The sequence below is a fragment of the Pongo abelii genome, chromosome X (assembly GCF_028885655.2).
Source record: "Pongo abelii isolate AG06213 chromosome X, NHGRI_mPonAbe1-v2.0_pri, whole genome shotgun sequence".
Lineage (NCBI taxonomy): Eukaryota > Metazoa > Chordata > Mammalia > Primates > Hominidae > Pongo > Pongo abelii.
This window is the reverse complement of record NC_072008.2, coordinates 23499710-23518817: the sequence shown is the minus strand read 5'-3', so window position 1 is coordinate 23518817 and position 19108 is coordinate 23499710. Positions and strand designations below refer to the sequence as shown.

At 39.7% G+C, this 19108-nt stretch overlaps 1 protein-coding gene across 1 annotated transcript in view; it reads right to left on the bottom strand.

Moving 5' to 3' along the window:
* Positions 1-1061: 1061 nt before the first annotated feature.
* The window catches only part of PTCHD1 (patched domain containing 1), a 65036-nt gene continuing 46989 nt past the window's right edge, over positions 1062-19108 (bottom strand). The window contains exon 3 of the mRNA XM_002831455.3: positions 1062-8783. Coding sequence (XP_002831501.1) covers positions 7129-8783 — 1655 coding nt within the window. The 3' untranslated portion in view covers positions 1062-7128. The remainder of the gene's footprint in view (positions 8784-19108) is intronic.

Below are 19108 nucleotides of genomic sequence, written 5' to 3'. Positions count from 1 at the left end.
TAAAGGCAATTTTGACAGGATGGTAATTTGAAGAATAAATATCTGAAAGGCTGAGCTAAACATGTTCAAGATTCATCCTTGAAAATTAAGGAAATTGTTTTGTTAAAGAGAACGTTATCAGTTTTCCCCGACCATGAGCCTGGAATGAGTAATGGAAATGGGCTAGGTCTTTGCCATTTTGCAGGAATTAGAGAAAGCACTTTGTTGATCCTAATGAACAAATCCATTGCCAGGCGCAGTGGCTCACACCTGTAATCCCAGCACTTTTGGAGGCCAAGGTGGGCGGATCACGAGGTCAGGAGATCGAGACCATCGTGGCTAACACGGTGAAACCCCGTCTCTACTAAAAATACAAAAAAAAAAAAAAAAAATTAGCCGGGTGTGGTGGCGGGCACCTGTAGTCCCAGCTACTCGGGAGGCTGAGGCAGGAGAATGGCGTGAACCCAGGAGGTGGAGCTTGCAGTGAACCGAGATGGCGCCACTGCACTCCAGCCTGGGCGACAGAGTGAGACTGCGTCTCAAAACCAAAAACAAAAACAAAGCCCTCAAACTTCACATCAGATGCTACAAAGTTGAGCTAATATTCCTCCATCTCAACAGAAGGCTTTCCTCATCATGGCTGGGCAGAAGATGATGGAAGGGCCACTGATCCGCCATTGGTGTGTCCTTTGTGCTTCATGCAAGGCCAAGTAGTGATTCACCCAGCCTTTCCCATAGGTCAACCCAGGTGGATTCCGTTGTGCCTGAAGTTATACCAGCAGCAGCAGAGCCAACAAGTACAGTATAGTCATTTATTTTCCAACTTCCTCCAGCAACCTATATTTTATCTAGCTTCTGACTTGGAGTCAGGAGACCTGGGCTTCTGCATATTTGTGTATAAAACACACTTGTCCTTTTTTTTTTTTTTTTTTTTTTTGAGACGAAGTCTCACTCTATTGCCAGGCTGGAGTGCAGTGGTGAAATCTCGGCTCACTGCAACCTCTACCTCCCGGATTCAAGTGATTCTCCTGCCTCAGCCTCCTGAGTAGCTGGGACTACAGGCACGTGCCACCATGCCCAGCTAATTTTTTTGTATTTTTTAGTAGAGGTCGGGCTTCACCATGCTGGCCAGGATGGTCTCAATCTCTTAACCTCGTGATCTGCCCGCCTCAGCCTCCCAAAGTGCTGGGATTATAGGCGTGAGCCACCGTGCCTAGCCACACCTGTCCTTAAATGCACCCATCTGTCCATGGCCATGATTGCTTCTTTGCCCACTAAAAATATTAACAAGATGAATGAGACTTATTCTCTCCATGCTTGTTTGAGAGTAGGGTACTGCACGTGTGTGAAAGCATGCCTGGTGTCGACATCTCAGAGTAGGGCTCATTTGGGAGCAGCCCTTCCAAGGATGTGGTATGCAGTTGCAAAGCAGCATATCACTATATATAACCTGGAAATAGGCTGCTCTTCCCTGGTTCTTTGACAGGGCACACTTCTATATGTTGGCTTTGTTGGCTGCTGCCTTTATGTGTGTATGTGTGTGTGGGATGGTTACTGAAAATTTGAGGCTATATATATATTTTTGCAACAGTGAGAATGTGGTAGCAACCTGGTGTTCCTCTTGCCAAGAAGAGCACAGTACAGAGGGCTCCTTTCCTGGTCCTGCTGTGGAGGGCATATTTAGCTGCTGCTAGAACATGAATTGGCACTGAAAATACATTTGCAGAATAAAGAAATGAATGAATGAAAGAATGAATGAAGAATAAATGAATAGAAGTAGGCACTTGGCTTGGGATGAAGAAACCAATATTTTGAAGCATTTTTGGATCCTTAGAGAAAAGACAGTTCAAAAGTTCTTGATTGCTCATTAGCCAAAATGAGGACACCAGGATCACACTCCCAATGAGGTCTGTATGAATTTAGGACAGTGGTTCTTCACCCTTTTTCGGTCATAGACCTTTTTTGGAATCTGAGCCCTCACTTTAGGAAAATGCACATGTTGAACATATACACACATTTTTGCATGTAACTTAATTTTAGGTAACTCAGAGACCCCTCCCATGAACTCATTTGGCCCCCAGGTTAAGACCCCAATAATTTAGATGAATAGAATTTGGCAGTAAAGTGGCAAAATGGAGAAAGAATTGAGGCTAAGAACTAGATTTCAATTATAGTCTCATATCTGTTTCTAATTAGCTCTGTGAATATAATTTCATTACTTCAGGTTTCAGTTTTCTCATGTGAAAAACAAAGGGGTAGGCTTAATTCTAACCAAAGATTCATCTGGTGTCAGCATTCTGGAAAGAGAAGCTGCTGGCACATTCCACAGGAACATCACTTCTTCCACCAAGGTTTCTCTGCTTGTTTTCTCCTTGGTATACATTGGTACTAATTTTAATCTAACTCAAAAATCTGCACAGAGGCCATAGCTTTCCGGTTGCCTCCCTTCCTCTTCCTTCGACGGTGCTCTCATAGATATCAAAGAGGACTTCAAACAAATCACCTGGGCAGCAGCGGGGCGGGTGAGAGGCAAGCTGGGGGGGGACATCCTGGCACTGCCTATTCAGGTGAACGGATTATAGCTCATCCACTTTCCTCTTTGCTTTCTCCTGGACTGGCATGAAACAGAAATAACAGTTGTAACCGCCACAGGGAGGAACTCTGCAATGTGTTGGCTGCAGCCATTCTTAGTTCTTTGCCAGCGAATCCACTAACTTAATATTTTTCTTTGTATTGCAGCTTTACTATGCTTTTTAAAAATAGGAACTTTACGTCTCTAAATACCTGGTGCTTTTTACACAAAATTAAAAGCAAATTACCTAAAGGGAATGTTTACCTTCCCTCAGACAAACCTGCCACAGTTATTCAGTAATCAGTGGTGTCCATTCCCCATCCCCAAAAGCAAGTGCCTTTTTTTGGGGATCAGTTTTTTTCAAAGATGATAGTATGATGCCAACATCCAGGACTTGCAGCCCCTTTACAATGGCCCCACTATGTGGTGATTAGCTTTATTTTGAATGTCCTAAAATGATGGGTAATTAACTACCTCCTGTGGCAACTCATTGTTATTTGTAGCCCTAATCTCAGGCTCAAATCTACTTCTCAGTAGCTTTACATCCCGAGCCCTAGTGCTACTGTGCGAGATTGATGAATTACAAATAATGTCTTGAGTCTCTTTTCTTTGCCAGGCCTTTCCAAGAGTGCTTTCCAAATGTCAACTCTCATCTCATTCAATCCCCACAATATACCTACAATGTCACTCAAAGGTAGGCTCTACAAGAGCAGATTTTTAAAAATCTGATTTGTTGACTGTTGTGTCCCCAGCCTCTCGAACAGTATCTGGGCAATATTTGGCACTCAATAATTATTTGCTGAAATTAAAGATATTTACTGATATTATCCCCATTTTACAGATGAGAAAACAGAGTCACAGAGGTCAAACACTACTGTAAGCTACAGGGATACTTTAATAGGATCCAAAAGAATAAAGCCATTATGAGGAAGATAACATTTATGTCCAAGAGGTTCTGCCTCATGCCACACCCCCAAGACAGCTGCCCATTCCACCTTTTCTTGTGATGGACACAGCTGAGCTCTGTCATTGGCACTGGAGAAAAGTGGTGTCATGGTCCCATAATGCCACTTACGATTGGGTGATGGTTAGTTAGAATTAAAGGGTCATAAGGGTTACCAAGGGCCTCATTTGGAGCAGTATATCGCATACATAAGCGTGGCCATGGAGGATGGCATCTGATTATCACACTTCTGACTGAAAACTGAGGGAGTAAAAGGCAGAAGGTAGGAAAGGCAGAAGCAAACACAAACCAAATTAAAGCAAAACAAACATCAAAGGAACTAAAAACTCCAAAACCTAAAACAAAGTAAAACTTATGAGCTGGAACAATGGAGAAACATTTCATGAGGGTTTGTTTTCCTTTTTCTCTGGAACAAACTGTACTTCTTTTAACCTGAGGAGCCCTGATGATGCTTGTTGGAATGTTGCTTTATGCTAAACAATAATGCCCTATTTCAAGTATCATTTTCTTCCTTGCAAACACCACATTCCTTGTGAATTTACATCTTCTTCTGAGTTTCACTAAATGAGAGAATATCACCCTTACCCTGACTTTTAAAAATTTTCCTTATGAATGGCCATAAAAATCCCAGTATCACAGTTTTTTAGTTGACCAGGAGAAATATTTTTGATGAATGGAACATTTTCTTTGGTAAACAAACAATAAACACCAACTAAAAACCAACCAAGTAAGTTTCTTTGGTAAAGTGGATGTTAATGTCTTGGTTGGAATTAATTGAAAGAAAAAAACACAGCTTCTTCAAGTGTTTGCAGGGATCAATTTTTCCCTCTTTATAGCAATTCAAAAAGTTAAACTTGAAGTAAAGACTTAGATTTTATGGGGATGTGATTCTGAGTTACTTCTAAAGTGTCTTCTCCATAGTGGGGCTAAACCAATGCAGCAGAGCAATAATCAATAATCAGTATTAACAAATAAATAATTATCTAACAATAAATAATAAATCTTGGCATGCATAATCTCCCAATAGAAAAATTCATTTCACAGTCAGAATTCCTTAAGCCTTCATTTCAAGTGCTGAAAAGAGAAGTTGACAAGTTTGAAAATGCCCTTCATTAAAAAATACAATATCCCAGGGTATACAGAGACTCAATCAAGTTGGAAAACTATTATCTGTCATAAAACAAAGTTCCACTGGAAGTCATTCTGGTTGACCAAATTGAATGATTAAATTCTCAACAAAATCCATTTAATTGGTGTGTGTGTTGTGTCAGGTTTTGTGGAGTTGCTTTAAGCCGAGGTGCTCCACGTGGCTGACACTAAATCAATGACTGATTTAGAACACACTGTTCAGAAAATGATTTAGCAACACATGATTTAACAGTAAAACCAATCCCCTCTTCAGTTGTATTTTATAAATAATAGCCTAGTTGCAGGCCCCTTGGAGAGAGAATTGATCGAAGATCTATTATGCAAACTTGCCCTTTTGTGAGGACTGTACTTGTCCTCAGATTAAAGCTTATTATCTTCTAGTTGAGTGTATAACACGTTGGTATTATCACTTAGTGTGTCTGCAGAGGAGACTGAACAACTGTGTAATGCATTAGCTACAATCCCTTGCACATGTATTTAGAACTGTATGGACAACAGTACGTGAAATAGATAGCACAGGTTTGCACTCGGTGTGGTTACATCTGAATTATTCGGGCTTTTGGAAAGACAATGGCAAACCTAAACCTCAAATATTTTAATCCAAGACACTAAAAAAATGTCTGCCCTGTGGCCAATAAAGTCCTATGCTCCTTCTTTGGAAATGCATTTTGAGAGGAGTAATAGCCATCTTATGAGAATACTGAAAATTGGCCTGCCCTCTCTTAGGTATGCTGAAATGATGAAAATCCTTTAGCGGTGTGACCTGAGTGAGTCACTTTATTCTCCTAGGTCTCAGTTTCCTCTTCTGCAGAAGATAGGTAAGTTGCACAGTATGTCTGCTAAGGTTCAGAAAGGTAAGATGCTTTTGGGAAATGCTTACCACTAAAGATGTCTAAATAAGCTACATCTCTAAAGGGGAAAAATACTGTAGATATTTGCTTCAAATGTAACCAGGTTTTAGCTTCATTTTTATAAATTTAAAGAAATGTAGGGGCCTGGGCAACGTATACAGCCTTTTTAGATCTAAACCATTTCTGTTTAGATCTATGAACCATTCTTCTGTAGATACTGGAAGTCAAGAGTATAAATATCTATGCTTGTTAATGTACAGAAGGGCCTTGCTATGATGACGTAGAAGGACATCAAAAAAGGTGTGCGGGGGGACTAGCAAGGTGGGGTGCAGCCAGTTTAGCAAGAGAATTGGACTGCCATCATTGATAGATTTGTATTAGTGAATACTTTTTCCAGTCTTTTCCATCTATCTCCCTTTTGGCCCTTTATCTCCCTGCACTTCTACAAAGCTTCTCAGTGTCAGGATGTAGACTTACCAAAGATCTTCTTCCCCTCTCTGTCTCTGAGCAGCTGTGTTTCACAGCAAAGGCAGACTGGCACTACAAGTTGGAAGCAACAGCAATTAACTATTTCAGTGTTCATTTTTTTCCCTCAGTTATGTGTGGGCAGATGTTTCTGGGTATCCATGCAAAAAATGCACGTAGGGCCAACCACAAACAGCTGTAGCAGCTGGCTATTTTGTTGTTGTTGTTAGAATGGAGACACTATTATCTGGGTCCAAGTAGACACCTGCTTTTGCTCCATCATGCCAGGTATTTGGGTTTGGCCCTGTGGTTTTGGGTCCCTGGATCCTCCTGCCAAGAGCTGTAACTAATAAAGCAGACCCATTTGGTGACAAGTGACAAGCTATTCCAAAATAGAATCACACCAATTCTGCAGTGCTGGAGCTGTCATTGGTTTTAAGGTGTTTTAAGCAAACCAAACTATACAAATGTTAAAAGCATACCAATGGCGGAATATGATAATTTCATTCTAGACAATGAAACTGCTTCACCTGGGTGAATTTAGGGATGAATCAATTTTAGTCCATGAGTGATGGCCACTCTACCACATACCAGTTTCCAAGGCTCTGGCTTGCTTTTGCTGGTCAGAACTTTCACAAGCATCTCCTTCAGTGTTAGGGAGCTAGGTGACAGCTAAAACCCCAAACCACAGACCACAACTGGAGCTACTGCTCTACAGAAGTTCTAGAAGCCTTATTATTTGAACAATGCTTAAAGCTGTTTCTGCCTTGGCAGTTGACCTTTCAATCAGTGGGTTTTGTCACAATGCCAGCAACATCTGCAGTTTAGATACGTAAGGATCCTGCTTGTTAATAAGCTTTCTTCTACTTGATCTTAGTTTAAGAGACTATAGGTCTCCCAGGGTGTGTGTGTGTGTGTGCGTGTGTGTGTCTATGTGTGTGTGAATTCTCATAACAACTCTTTTGTTTTAAAGACTGAAAATATGCCATGTCCATTTCTCCCCATTGTCCTTTCCTTTTTTTTTTTTTTTTGGCAATGCCTGTTTCCTATCTTTAAAAAAGGGATCAACTTTGAATTTAATTGTTTCATTAACATAATCTCTTTGGTCTTGATAAGACCTAAGGTGAAAATATGCCAAGCAGACATTATCACACTGTTGTAATTTGGTCAACCACACGGGTACTATCGATATCTACCATTTCTACACACTCAATTTCCTCCCGGTTCTCAGGATTTTTCTTCTCTTTCCTTTTTTTCTTAGAGGGTGGCAGGAAAGTCAGTATCACAGGTAAAATGGCAAAGCAGTGAAAGAAGGTGACAAATGCTATTAAAAACAAGCACCTGAACAGTGTACAGGTCAGATTTGAAGGCACAGCTGCAAGAGGAATCAGACCAACAATATAGCAGAGGTAACTCTGTAAAATAGCTACCCCATGCACTTCCAGGGCATTTTTTACCCATTTAGTTCTTGTGAAATCCTTGCCCAGAACAAATGTGGATAACATTGGAGCACAATTGTCAATTGTGTAATTAATTCCATAAATTAAGCATAGCACAGAAATGCAGTCCAGTTCTACTTTCCATAATGTCATGAAACCTATCACTCCAAACTCCACGGACACAACTGTTAGAGTGATCCAGACGTTAATCAGTGAATCTGCCACCAGGAATGCCGAGAAGAAGAGCAGGAACAAAGCACTGATGCAGGAGTTGTGCAGGGGGGCTCCCAGAGAGGAGGCATATCGATCCATGTACACAAAGGACGGATTGAAGACGATGAATTTCACCTTGGAGGTGACAGAAAGTCTCCTCAGGGTTTCCAAGAGATCATAGAGTTCTTCTCTGTTTGTTTCCATGGTCTTGGCCACCAAAAACATTCTGGAGGCCACTACATCGACCTCATCATTGTATTTTTTAGAGAAGATGATGTCCTCTTGAAAATGTGAAAATTGAGGGGCTTTCAGAAAGGAATTCCTCAACATGTCTGTGAAATTTTTCTTAGGCAAGCCAGTGGATACATTGAGTTTCCGAAGGTAATTTAAATAGCTCTCAAACCAGGATATCCGCACAAACCCCTTGGTGTATTCTAGAACATCTTCTTGGACACTAGTGTTCCAGTATTCTATAGACTCATATATGTAAAACCCAATCACAGGACTGTAGTTGCTAAAGTACTTTTGCTGGGCAGTAGTGTACTCGATGGTTTGTGTCGCGGTTGCTACAATGTTACTAAGGTCTGACCCTTCACTGACCTGCAGATAGCCCATTAAGGCAAAGGAAATATAAATAAGGTAAAAGAGAACTACAAAAGGCTTGACATAGGTGTTGGTTATCCAGTCACAGTAATAGCGTTTGAGGAAACATACCAATAGGTGACTCTCGTAAGTGTTCGCTTCCTCGCCTTCAGCTGTGTCTTCACTGAATCTGGCCGTCAGGAGAAACCTGTACCATGCCGGCTTCTCCTGCAATGCCTCAGGCTTTGGGACTTTTCTACAGAAGATACTATGCTGGTAATTGTTTTCTATGTAGCCAGTGAACACTAGGCTGGAACCATAAAACGAGAGTACATAGAGGTAGTTGAAGAAGATTGCAATACAGGAATTGCAGCAGAAAATCCTGGCTGCCTCAATGTTCGTGAAAGGGCTGGCCCCTATGCCAAAGGTGACCAGGTACATGGCAGTGGTGAGAGAAAAGGGAAGCATGGAGTCTGCATAGACTGCTGCAGTTCTCTCTTTAACATGTTGGTCTTCTCTAGTTTTCCTCCAGGAGGATAACATTTCAAAAGTCCCATATAATCCATGACCTAAGGGGGGCAGAAAAAGACCAGAGCAGAAGTTTAAAGAACTAATCTCTTAAGAGGGAAATCAACTTGATTATGAGGGACTACTGGGTCAAAGGAACCGTAACCAACCCTAGTGGTGACGGGTATGTAAATGCCAATGATTTCTCCTATGCGGAGATAGACCCATGTTTTGATGAATCGTAAATGTTATTGGATAATGAAAGGGCAGCTAGAGAAGCAAAGATCTTCATATTCCCTCTGGCTTAAGAAAGTTATCTTCTTCGGAGTGTTGCACCAAACAAACTGCACTTAGATGAACTTTTGCCTATAGAAAGCTGAGTAGAGCCAGTCATGGTGGCTCATGCCTGTAATCCTAGCAACTTGGGAGACTGAGGAAGGAAGATGACTTGAGACCAGGAGTTTGATACCAGTCTGGGCAATGTAGCGAGACCTCATCTCTCAAAAAAAGAAAGAAAAAAAAAGAAAGAAAATGAAAGAACTTAGCCAGGAATAGTGGCTCATATCTGTAGTCTCAGCTACTCGGGAGGCTAAGGCAGGTGGATCTCTTGAGCCTGGGAGTTGGAGGCTGCAGTGAGCCATGATTGTGCCACTGCACTCCAGCCTGGGCAACAGAGCAAGACCCTGCCTCTAAAAAGAATAAAAGCTGATTAGACTTGTGCATATGTCTCTTGGGGATTTTTCCCATTAATAGCTTAGAGTTATTGGTGCAGTTTGGTTGGTGGAACACTCCAGAGAAGAGAAGATGTCTGGACACTCATCATTTTGCTTTCCATCCCCACAAGTCTGGCTAGGGGTCAGTGCAGAGGAAGATAGTGGGCAGAGGGTTCTGAGTTAATGTCCTGTCACCTCATTTAAAATTGGCCAACTGGAGGGTTTTAGTGATAAAGAGGCAGTGTATTTCATTTGAGTCTTGACAGGAAACTAAATCACAGCCCCCTCTTTTTTCCCTCCCCAAATATCAGGGCAGGAAGCAATAAATCTTAGAAAGAGGGAAGCAAAATAAGTAGGAGTGAAGAAGTTTCAGCGAAGAAAATATAGAAAAAATAAGATAAATAGGAACTCTCCTTGTTATTGATAAAAATTAGGATTCAGGTTGAAGGTTGATGACTTGCAATTTGTCTTCAGGGATCTGTTTGACCAATTTTGGTTATTCAAACATGACTTATCAAGCAGTGATATAATACGTCAGCAGTGACTCTGCTAGCTTCTCCGCACTATTTGATAGTGGCATCTGTGGGAAAGAGCCAGATCAGTAACCCCTCTGCGTAACTGCTTAGTGCCTTCGCCTCCTGGTTTGGTATTTCAGCAATACTGAAATAGCAGAGGTACAGTAAATTCCCATGTTCTAAACTCCGTTCTGCTGTCTGGAACCTGATCTAGCATAACTTCTACCACCTCTCCTAGTTGGAGCCAGACATTTCCCTACTTTGGGTCCCTGTGTTTCCAGGCCACTGCAACATTGGAAGGCTCACCAAAGTGACCCATTGTGGATTTCGATAACTCCTGTCTTGGCACTGGGGATCAGCAGCTCTAATTTCCTGCTTCCATGCCTTGGCATATTCAATCCCATTATTGAGGATAATAAAATCTTTACCCTGTGGTACAATAGTCTTGTTTTTAAAAAGGAATTTAAAATCTGCAGCCAAGCATAATGCTGAATAAAGTGAATCACTGTTATCTTGTGTGTACAATAGCTAAGTGCACATCTTCCCTCATGCCCAGGCTAGTATTTATATCCTTATTGTGAAGTCCTGGCCTCATACCTGAATGCCCATTTCAAAGTAATGATTTAGGCCTATTTCCTCAGAGGAATTTGGCATTTATCTTAATTTACTAGGCATCGTTTTACAGCCACTTTTAGAAGTCAGGTCAATACTGTCAATTTGTTAACTAGCACCGAGGCCCCTATTAAATTGAAGGCACCTAAACTCCCCAGACATGAAGTAAAAAGTACACTCATTGACTGGCATCCTGTTGTTAATTATGCTTAGGTAGTTAACATCTAGTCTGGAGAGGGAACATGATTAAATCTGTTTCTAGTATATTTTCAGGATGGACCCATTGACCTTTGATTAAGTAACCATTCTCTTGACAATGAGGGTAAAAAGAGAATACTTCTGAGGCACTGTCCCTGAAGAAATAATACTGACCTTTTTTTTTTTTTTTTTTTTTTTTCTGGGGCCATGTAGAGCAAGTAAGCTTTGGTGGGCAAAGCACACTTCAGGGGATCACTATAAATGGCAAATAATTTTTTAATGATATTTTCTTGCCAGAAACACACAAAAAATTTAAACAGGGTTTTAGTACTGAGTCATTAAATATGGCAAGAAAATAAAGCATATAGCAGAATTAGAATTAGTCATATAATAGAACTTAAATCTGTTTTGCAGTTCTTTTAAAAATCAGTGTGATGTTTTATAATGACATTATCTAACCCTGATTCTTGGAAAATACAATAAGAATCAATTTCATACCTTGCTGTTGAATAATCTTAGAAGCTAATTGAGAAAACGAATTTGAATTAACAGAGATATTAGGTGACAAGACTGAGGCTCCAGGGCCAAGAATGAAAGTAATCAAAATCAAGGAAAGGTGGAAGCAGGCTGTTGGCTTCTCTCTTGAGTTCTGTTGCTGCATTTTAAATGCCTTGTCCTTCTATAGTTTGATCTTTTATATTGAGTCCTGGCTCTTTTTGCATACGTTCTTGGTTTGGGGGCAGCTCCAAAGAGAATTCTAATTTTATTCTTAGGGGCTTTTGGAAATGATGCCTTTCCTTAGTTCTTCTTGCTACAGGTATGTACATGCAGCCACTCACAGAAATCAGAAGAGGCCCAGAGAAAGAATTTGCTCTAACTCATCACTCAGCATTTGTTGCCAGTTGTCCCTGGCTTTGCCTCCATAGGCCCTGACCATCATTCCTGATAGGTCAGATTCCTCTTTCTCAAGACACACCTCTCTAGCAGATTCCTACACCCGAATCCCCAAACTGGAGTTCTACAGCATCTTACAAGAGCCCTTTCGATTTCTGGGACAATTGCTGATACCATAACTGGGCCTCCTTCCTGAAGCTTTGTCAGTCAAGGGAGGGACAAGCGCTAACATAGCTGTGGTCACCTCTTAAGGATTAACAGCCTGGAGTGCCTGGCTGGCAGTTGTCCTGGCTCACAGCTGGGTATTTTTGCTGAAGAGGTCGGCCTGTTATCCTATAGGAAAGGCCATCGGTGAGGACTCTTGTGTTCTGGCCTGGATTCAAGGGGAGACACATTCCAAAAGCCCTAGGACATGAGGACCATCCTGCCCTCCAGAATGCCGGAATTATATCTGAGTTCCCCTTGGAACTTTCAAGGGTATCCTTTTAAATGCAAACTCCTCTGGGACAGTGGTCTACTGAAGCAGCTTCCCTTAGGTCTGGGGAATGGGACGGAGAATGGAAGTGGGAATGGAATAAAGAGGAAATGGCAGGTAGGAGAATTTCACAGAGACGAATTTCTTCAGTTTTTCCTTCAGTCAGGTCTGACCTTATCTTTTACTAGCACTCAAGAAACTGGGCCATTTGGAGTCAAGGAGAGGCAGAGAAGATAGATTTTAGTAGGTTCTGTTCCTCTCCACTTTCGTCTTTCAGTGGATGGCTCCCTTCCTTAGCATCATCATCATTCATTGCTTTTTTTTTTTTTGGAGACGGAGTCTCACTCTGTCTCCCAGGCTGGAGTGCAGTGGCGCAATCTCTGCTCACTGCAGCCTCGACCTCCCGGGTTCCAGCGATTCTCCTGCCTCAGCCTCCTGGGTAGCTGGGATTACAGGCACCCGCCACCACGCCTGGGTAGTTTTTGTAGTTTTAGTAGAGACGGGGTTTCACCATATTGGCCAGGCTGGTCTTGAACTCCTGACTTCAGGTGATCTGCCTGCCTCGGCCTCCCAAAGTGCTGGGATTACAGGTGTGAGCCACCACGCCCAACCTGCTCTCCTAATTTTGGGGCTGTAGTCCAGCAAGCAGAACTCTGACGCCAAATCTTAGAGACATAGGCAAACAGATACTGCATGTGGACTGAAGATACTTTTCAGAGGTCTGACTATTGTTTCCTACTTTTTAAAAAGGTATTTTAAAAGCAAAAGTACTGCTGTTTGCTTTGCATTCTAGTTTTAAAAACTTCTCTACAAAGTAGGAGTTCTATAAGCTTCTCTGTTAAATCTGACCAGTGGGCCTATGTCATTGGCATAAAGCATCACTTTGGCAAATAACAATTTCCCATCTCCAAAGTCCCAAGCCTGTTCACAAGGAATCCCTGGTGACAGAACTCATGGGGTGGGGGCAGGGCAGAGCTACCTAGTGATTTTGGTCACTAGGGACCCTGTGGTGGTAATGGGAGTCATGACTCATCATTTGAGGGCCAGGTCACAGCCTGAGACCTTGAGGTAAAAGACTATATATCATAGTGAGGATATCAGGAACCTCAACATCCTGACATCCTCACATTCCAAGGATTACCCTGGATGATACAACATCCCAGGGGATTCCTTCTTTTACAGTCACAGTGCAAGACTGAGGAGTTGCCAACGGGAACTGTTAAACACATACTGATTCTATCGGATTTTGAAGATAAAAATGCTTTTAAAGCATTCTCTTGTCCTTTAAAAGCATATTCAAGATGTTTGTTTCTATTTTTGTTACCCCGGATGTCTGTATTGTTACATGCATAAGAACAAATGCATATCAGCATGTGAAAACACACACACACAGACACAGACACATAAAGAGAAAGAGAGAGAGAGAGAGAGAGAGAGAGAGAGAGAGAGAAGAGAGCGCCAAGTTCTAATTATTCATGAGTGAATACTGTGAGGCAGCTCGAGGTTTTTGTCAGGCCAGCAGGGCTCTTCACCAATGTTGAGGCAAAACTTGGGGCAGGAGTGTGATTTTGAAAAGAAAACTGCTTTTATTAATTTTATTGGCAGTGAACTTTGGGGTTGTCATCTAATAAAATAAAATAGTGAAGAATTTAGGCTAATAATTTTTCTTATTCTCAAAAGAATTTTTATATCTGAATGTGTTGTTAACTCTCAGACTTTGAAGCTAATGAAGAGAAAAAGAAGCACAGATGATAAACAACCCTAATGGTGGGAAAAAACCTCAACTGGCTAATCCCATCACTGAGGGTGACTATCAAGCACCCTCAGAGATTAAATCTCACTGTCACCCAGAACTTTCTGGGTCCTGACCAAAGCCTTCAGGGTTGTTTATAATCCAGTAAGACAGAATCCACTAACAAATAGTTGAGAGTTAACATTTCTTTACCCAGTAGATATACTTCTGGAAAGTTGCTCATAAAGTGAATAATATTTTAAATGTATTTAGTGGTTTTGCTATTGGAGACAGTCTGGGTGATTTTTTTATTGTTGTTTGGTTTTCAATGAATAATCATAGGCAAATTGATCTACTTTGTATAATACTTCTGGATTTTGTAAGTCAGATTTTTCTTCAGGCCCAGATTTTCCCACCTGTCCCAACATACACAGTCACAAAACAGCAGCTGAGAGATGCCACTGGGTGCTACTCACATTTTAATCCTCTCCACCCTAGCAGGATTTCCTCATCCTGAGTTCCTCAAAGTAAGGAATGGCTAAGAAGGAGGAAATGGGATGGCTTGCTGATTGATGGATGATCTTTCAGTTTCAGTGTGAAAACATTTAATATCATGAGTCAATGAAGCTGTTTATAGCATGCCCGGGCAGTGCCAAATTTCATGTATGGAAATGAAATTACTACATTCTTCTCAAAAATTCGTAGACTATAATCCATAAGTAAAATCTGCTTAAAGCCTATTTTATTCTTAGAAAGGCTTCACTAAGTAGCTCATGTTTATAAGATGCCTGTTTTTCAATTTCTTCCACATAAATTCATGATTTTTGTGTTTTTGAGAAGAAATTTAAAGTGTATATATGTCTGGGTTGAGTAACATCTATTTTCAGGGAGAAGTTTATTAATTGGGTTACATTTACACTTTGCCAGTTTTAAACATTTACTTTACAAGCTGACTTGTTTGGTTTATTGCAGCCTGTTTTGTCTCAGAGTTAAGAGTAAGAATAAAGGTGTACTCTGTTTAAGTAAAGACAGATGCTCACATCAGGGGGAACACACACATCTTATTCTTTGTACTAGAGACTTGTCACATTTTGAAATTTCTAATCAGAGCATTGGGTTTTAGTCTTAGAAAGGATTTTTCTTCACTATATCGCTGTAAAAGAGAGCCCTAGAAATGAATTTGCTTATAGCTCTTCCTTGTTTAAAGATAAAGTATTTAGATATTGTGTGTATGTACATTATGTAACACCAGTGTGTATAAATGTGGCCATAGCATATATTCATTGCTTAATTTCTTTTCGTATAGAATACAAATGTAATATATAAACATATGTATATATGGCATATTCTATTCAAATATACTTTATATATTTACATACAAAATGTTGCACTCCTATACCAGATAGTATATACAGAGAAATATATAGCACTTCTATTTAAACATTCAAGCAATGTATATTACATAATATATGTTATAAACACATTGTATACATATAAATACATAACATGAGCTTACTACATATCATATTGCATATGATATATAATACAGCTAATGTGATATATAATATATAATATATATTATGCACATACACTATAAAGACACACATACACACAAGATGAATAGTAGGCTGATGTGAAATTTATTTTACTGATGAGGCAAAATAATGTTAGTGTTGCTACACCAATCAGTGTAGAGAAGGGGCTACAGAATCCCTCTCTTGGGCTCCATCTGTCTATATTTTGGTTCTTGATTAATAAAGTAGCTTTGGTGAAATGCAGGGTTTCCTTGACAATAACTATGAACCTGTTTCGGTTGTGAGCTTCTGTATATCCATCTGGTCAAGACTGCCCAGCTGTGACTTTCTGAGAGTCTAGTCCAAATGTAGACACTAGGTATTTCTCCTCAGGGTCTATGTTTAGTTCAGTGTCCTGATGTTGCCTCCTGCTGCCCAACCTTTACAGGGTCTGTCCCTCCCTCACTCCCTGGGCACGACCCGGTAGACAGACCACCCAGAGGATATCTGGGTCAAAGACAAAGCCCCTTTGTATTCCTCTGACTGAGTTCTGCCTTCCTGGACTTGTGCCCCCAAGTCCTGTTCCTGTCTTACTTTATGGGTAAAAGTAGAACAATAAAACTTGTTTTCTTCCATTCCCCTAAACCTATTTATTTCCACCTACTCTCACCCTAATGTGATTGGTGGAGCATAAGAATAAAAGGGCAAGAACGAATTAGAAGCCTAAATGACATAACCTCCTTGTAAATCAGTCCCATAATGAGCGTGGACCATTACAAAAAAAGATATTCGGGAGACAAACTTGGGAAATACTGTAAAATAAAATATCTCTTTTGAAAAAATAGATGTACACAAAAATGTGAACAACAAAACCCTTATAAATCACTTTTTTTCTCTAGAACATGCTGAACCTAGTGCTGATTTATATCTAAGCAAAGTATTTCCACAGCATTCTAATATACTTCTACTCCATCAGGCAAAATTGTCATATTGTTGCAAATAATGGATTTCTACAATAATGTATTAGGCTGAACCACAGAAAATTACCATTTTTGTAGTTCAAAAATGACCAGATAATGGTACCAAGTTTGTAGGCCAAAAATGGTTGGATACTGGCAATTTCATATGGTTTAAATTTTATTATTATCTGACTGATTTTTCCCCCATTTTCCATGACTTTCGAAATGTATCAGAATACTCTTCAGGAAAGCAAAATCGTTCAGGTTTGCTTAAGTTTAGAGCAAAAATAATTAAGAATTTCAATTTTTCAGTTGGAACTAAATTTTTTGCATGAGAGTTTTTGCCCTTCCCCTTTTATGAGCTCCACATACTGCATTATATTTCAAGTGGCATCATATGAGAGCAAATTCTTGAAGAATGGAACCCAATCTTCTGGTTTCTGCTACATATGAATAATCTTAAAATGTCCAGCTAAAAGAAGCCAAACTTCCCTGCTATTATTCTTTTCCTAGCACTAATCCGCAAATTAGAAATAATCCACTAATTCTTTCTTCCTTTCACATCCTTGAATCTGAGTGGCCTGGCTGGATAATTCAAAAGGAAGAGAACACCCTGGATCTGACATCTGACCTCAAAATCCCAAACATTTGAAAAAGGGCTTAAAGAGTATTTTTCATCTCATAAATCTCTGGGGCTCTTGTAACTTGATAAATGCAAAGCAACCTTTATAAACTTGATTACATGTAGAAACTAATATCCAAACTCTTTCACTATGACTTCAATTCTCCTTTTTAGCTGTACAGGATGTACATGAAGCAACAAACCTTCCAGATGCAGAAGGGAGAAAACTTTCCTTTGGTTCGATTCTATATCCTCTAACATTCTATCCCTTTCCTGATTTGTATCTGATCAGCAAAGCTGTGGAAACTTGAAGCCTGTTAAGGAGAGCTTGCACACAGAAGACCTATGCCAATTTTAAAAATCGTACCCAACTGGAGAATAATGGTGTAAATCTTCATCTTTTAAAGGAAATTCCATAACAGATTAAAATAATTAGCATCATATATTCAGAAATAGCAATTCAAGTAACTCACTACTTGATATCAATATATTTGGAAAGGGATATTATTTTATGCACGATAAGGGTATAGACCAAATAAACTCTTCTCCAAATTAGAGTAACTAAAAAATGTCGATGAACATTTATAACGCTGTAGACCTTTTAGGATTTCAGCTCTAAATAAACTGATATGACTCATCTGGACAGAGGTTTTGGCAGAAGTGGGATTGTCTAGTATGCACAACACTGATTAAAAACATTCTAAATCATGATGTATCTATGCTTACATCATTGCCAAAATGATTCATCTGTGTAGGATATATTCCTATTGCCAGAACTGTCGCATATCATCTTGGCTAGAAACACACAGTCACATCCCATTATGGTGAACTCTTAAGAGTTTATCCAAATTCTTTCCTCTTCTGGAATTTTGTCAGGTTAATACTGCTTGACACATGTGGTCTTGAAATTTTCCATTCTAAATCTAGTGTCATTTTGGCATTTGGCTGGATTTGGCCTGTGTGACCAGAATCACACTGACAATGTTCAGTTTGTTGAATTTTAAATCTATAATGTTTATCACATTATAGACCTATTGACAGCCAAGGAAATGTCCGTGTTTGAGACTTTTTCTAAGATACTTTACCTTTTAAATGAGGCTATCTACTTTTTGATTTGATTTTGTATTTATATAACATACTAAATCAAGATTTGCTGAAATCTGCTTAGGTTAAGCATAGCCATTTTAAGTTACAGACATGAAAATTTAAACACTGGACAGTTTACCGTAGTACCAAAACCCTTAGCACTGCATTTCTTCTTGGTCATTTGAAATATTTACTGGCATTTTAGGACTGGTCATCAAAAAACCCCAGAAGTAAGCGATGGCCTTGAATGCAACATTTATGAAGCTGCTCTTGCTTATATTTCATTTTATAAACTCTTAAAAATGAAGAGTTTATCTGAGAAATACAGGAGGGCGAACATCCTAAATCCAGGCACTGTTAGCTTTATGAGCGTATTAAGCACCCATTACATCGTGCAAAGTATTTATTGTAAATGGGCCTTAGCTACTAAAACATGTAGCTTCCTTTCATGTTATGACTAAGTAATTTGAGAACTCTTTGGGCTGAGAATGTATAGAAAGGTTGCACACTGATTGTCAGCAGGGAAAACTGCCATCAAATCAATGCACGTAACATTTCTCACAAATTGCAAACAAGGGCTTATTGGGCACGTGTGGTGCATGGTCTCTTTCACTGCAAATGCTAGATTTTTTCTGAATTGAACTCTGATGTAAAGTTCAGTGATACTCAGTCTTTGTGGGTCTGTGGCATTACTATTTCTGGATTTGTTTTTTAAAGACACTTCCCTGCTAACAGCATCTTTCCATCCTACCGTCTCTTACATCCTTCCCTGCACCAATACTATCTGCCATGGTCTGTTTTGTGTTGACTTTCCCTTACAATATTTAAAACCTCTTTAAAAAGTACAAAAAGGTAAGTTTTAAGAAATTTTAAATATTGCAATTTACTTTATAAAACTAATTTTAAGAAGTTTTGAGTATTACAGTTTCATTTTTTAGTGAAATGAAGTTTTGAATACTGCTATTTTACTTTACTTAAAATTAATTTTAAGAAACTTTAAATATTATAATTTTATTTTACTTAGTAAATTAACTTTTCAGAAGCTTTACATATTCTCACATGCTTTG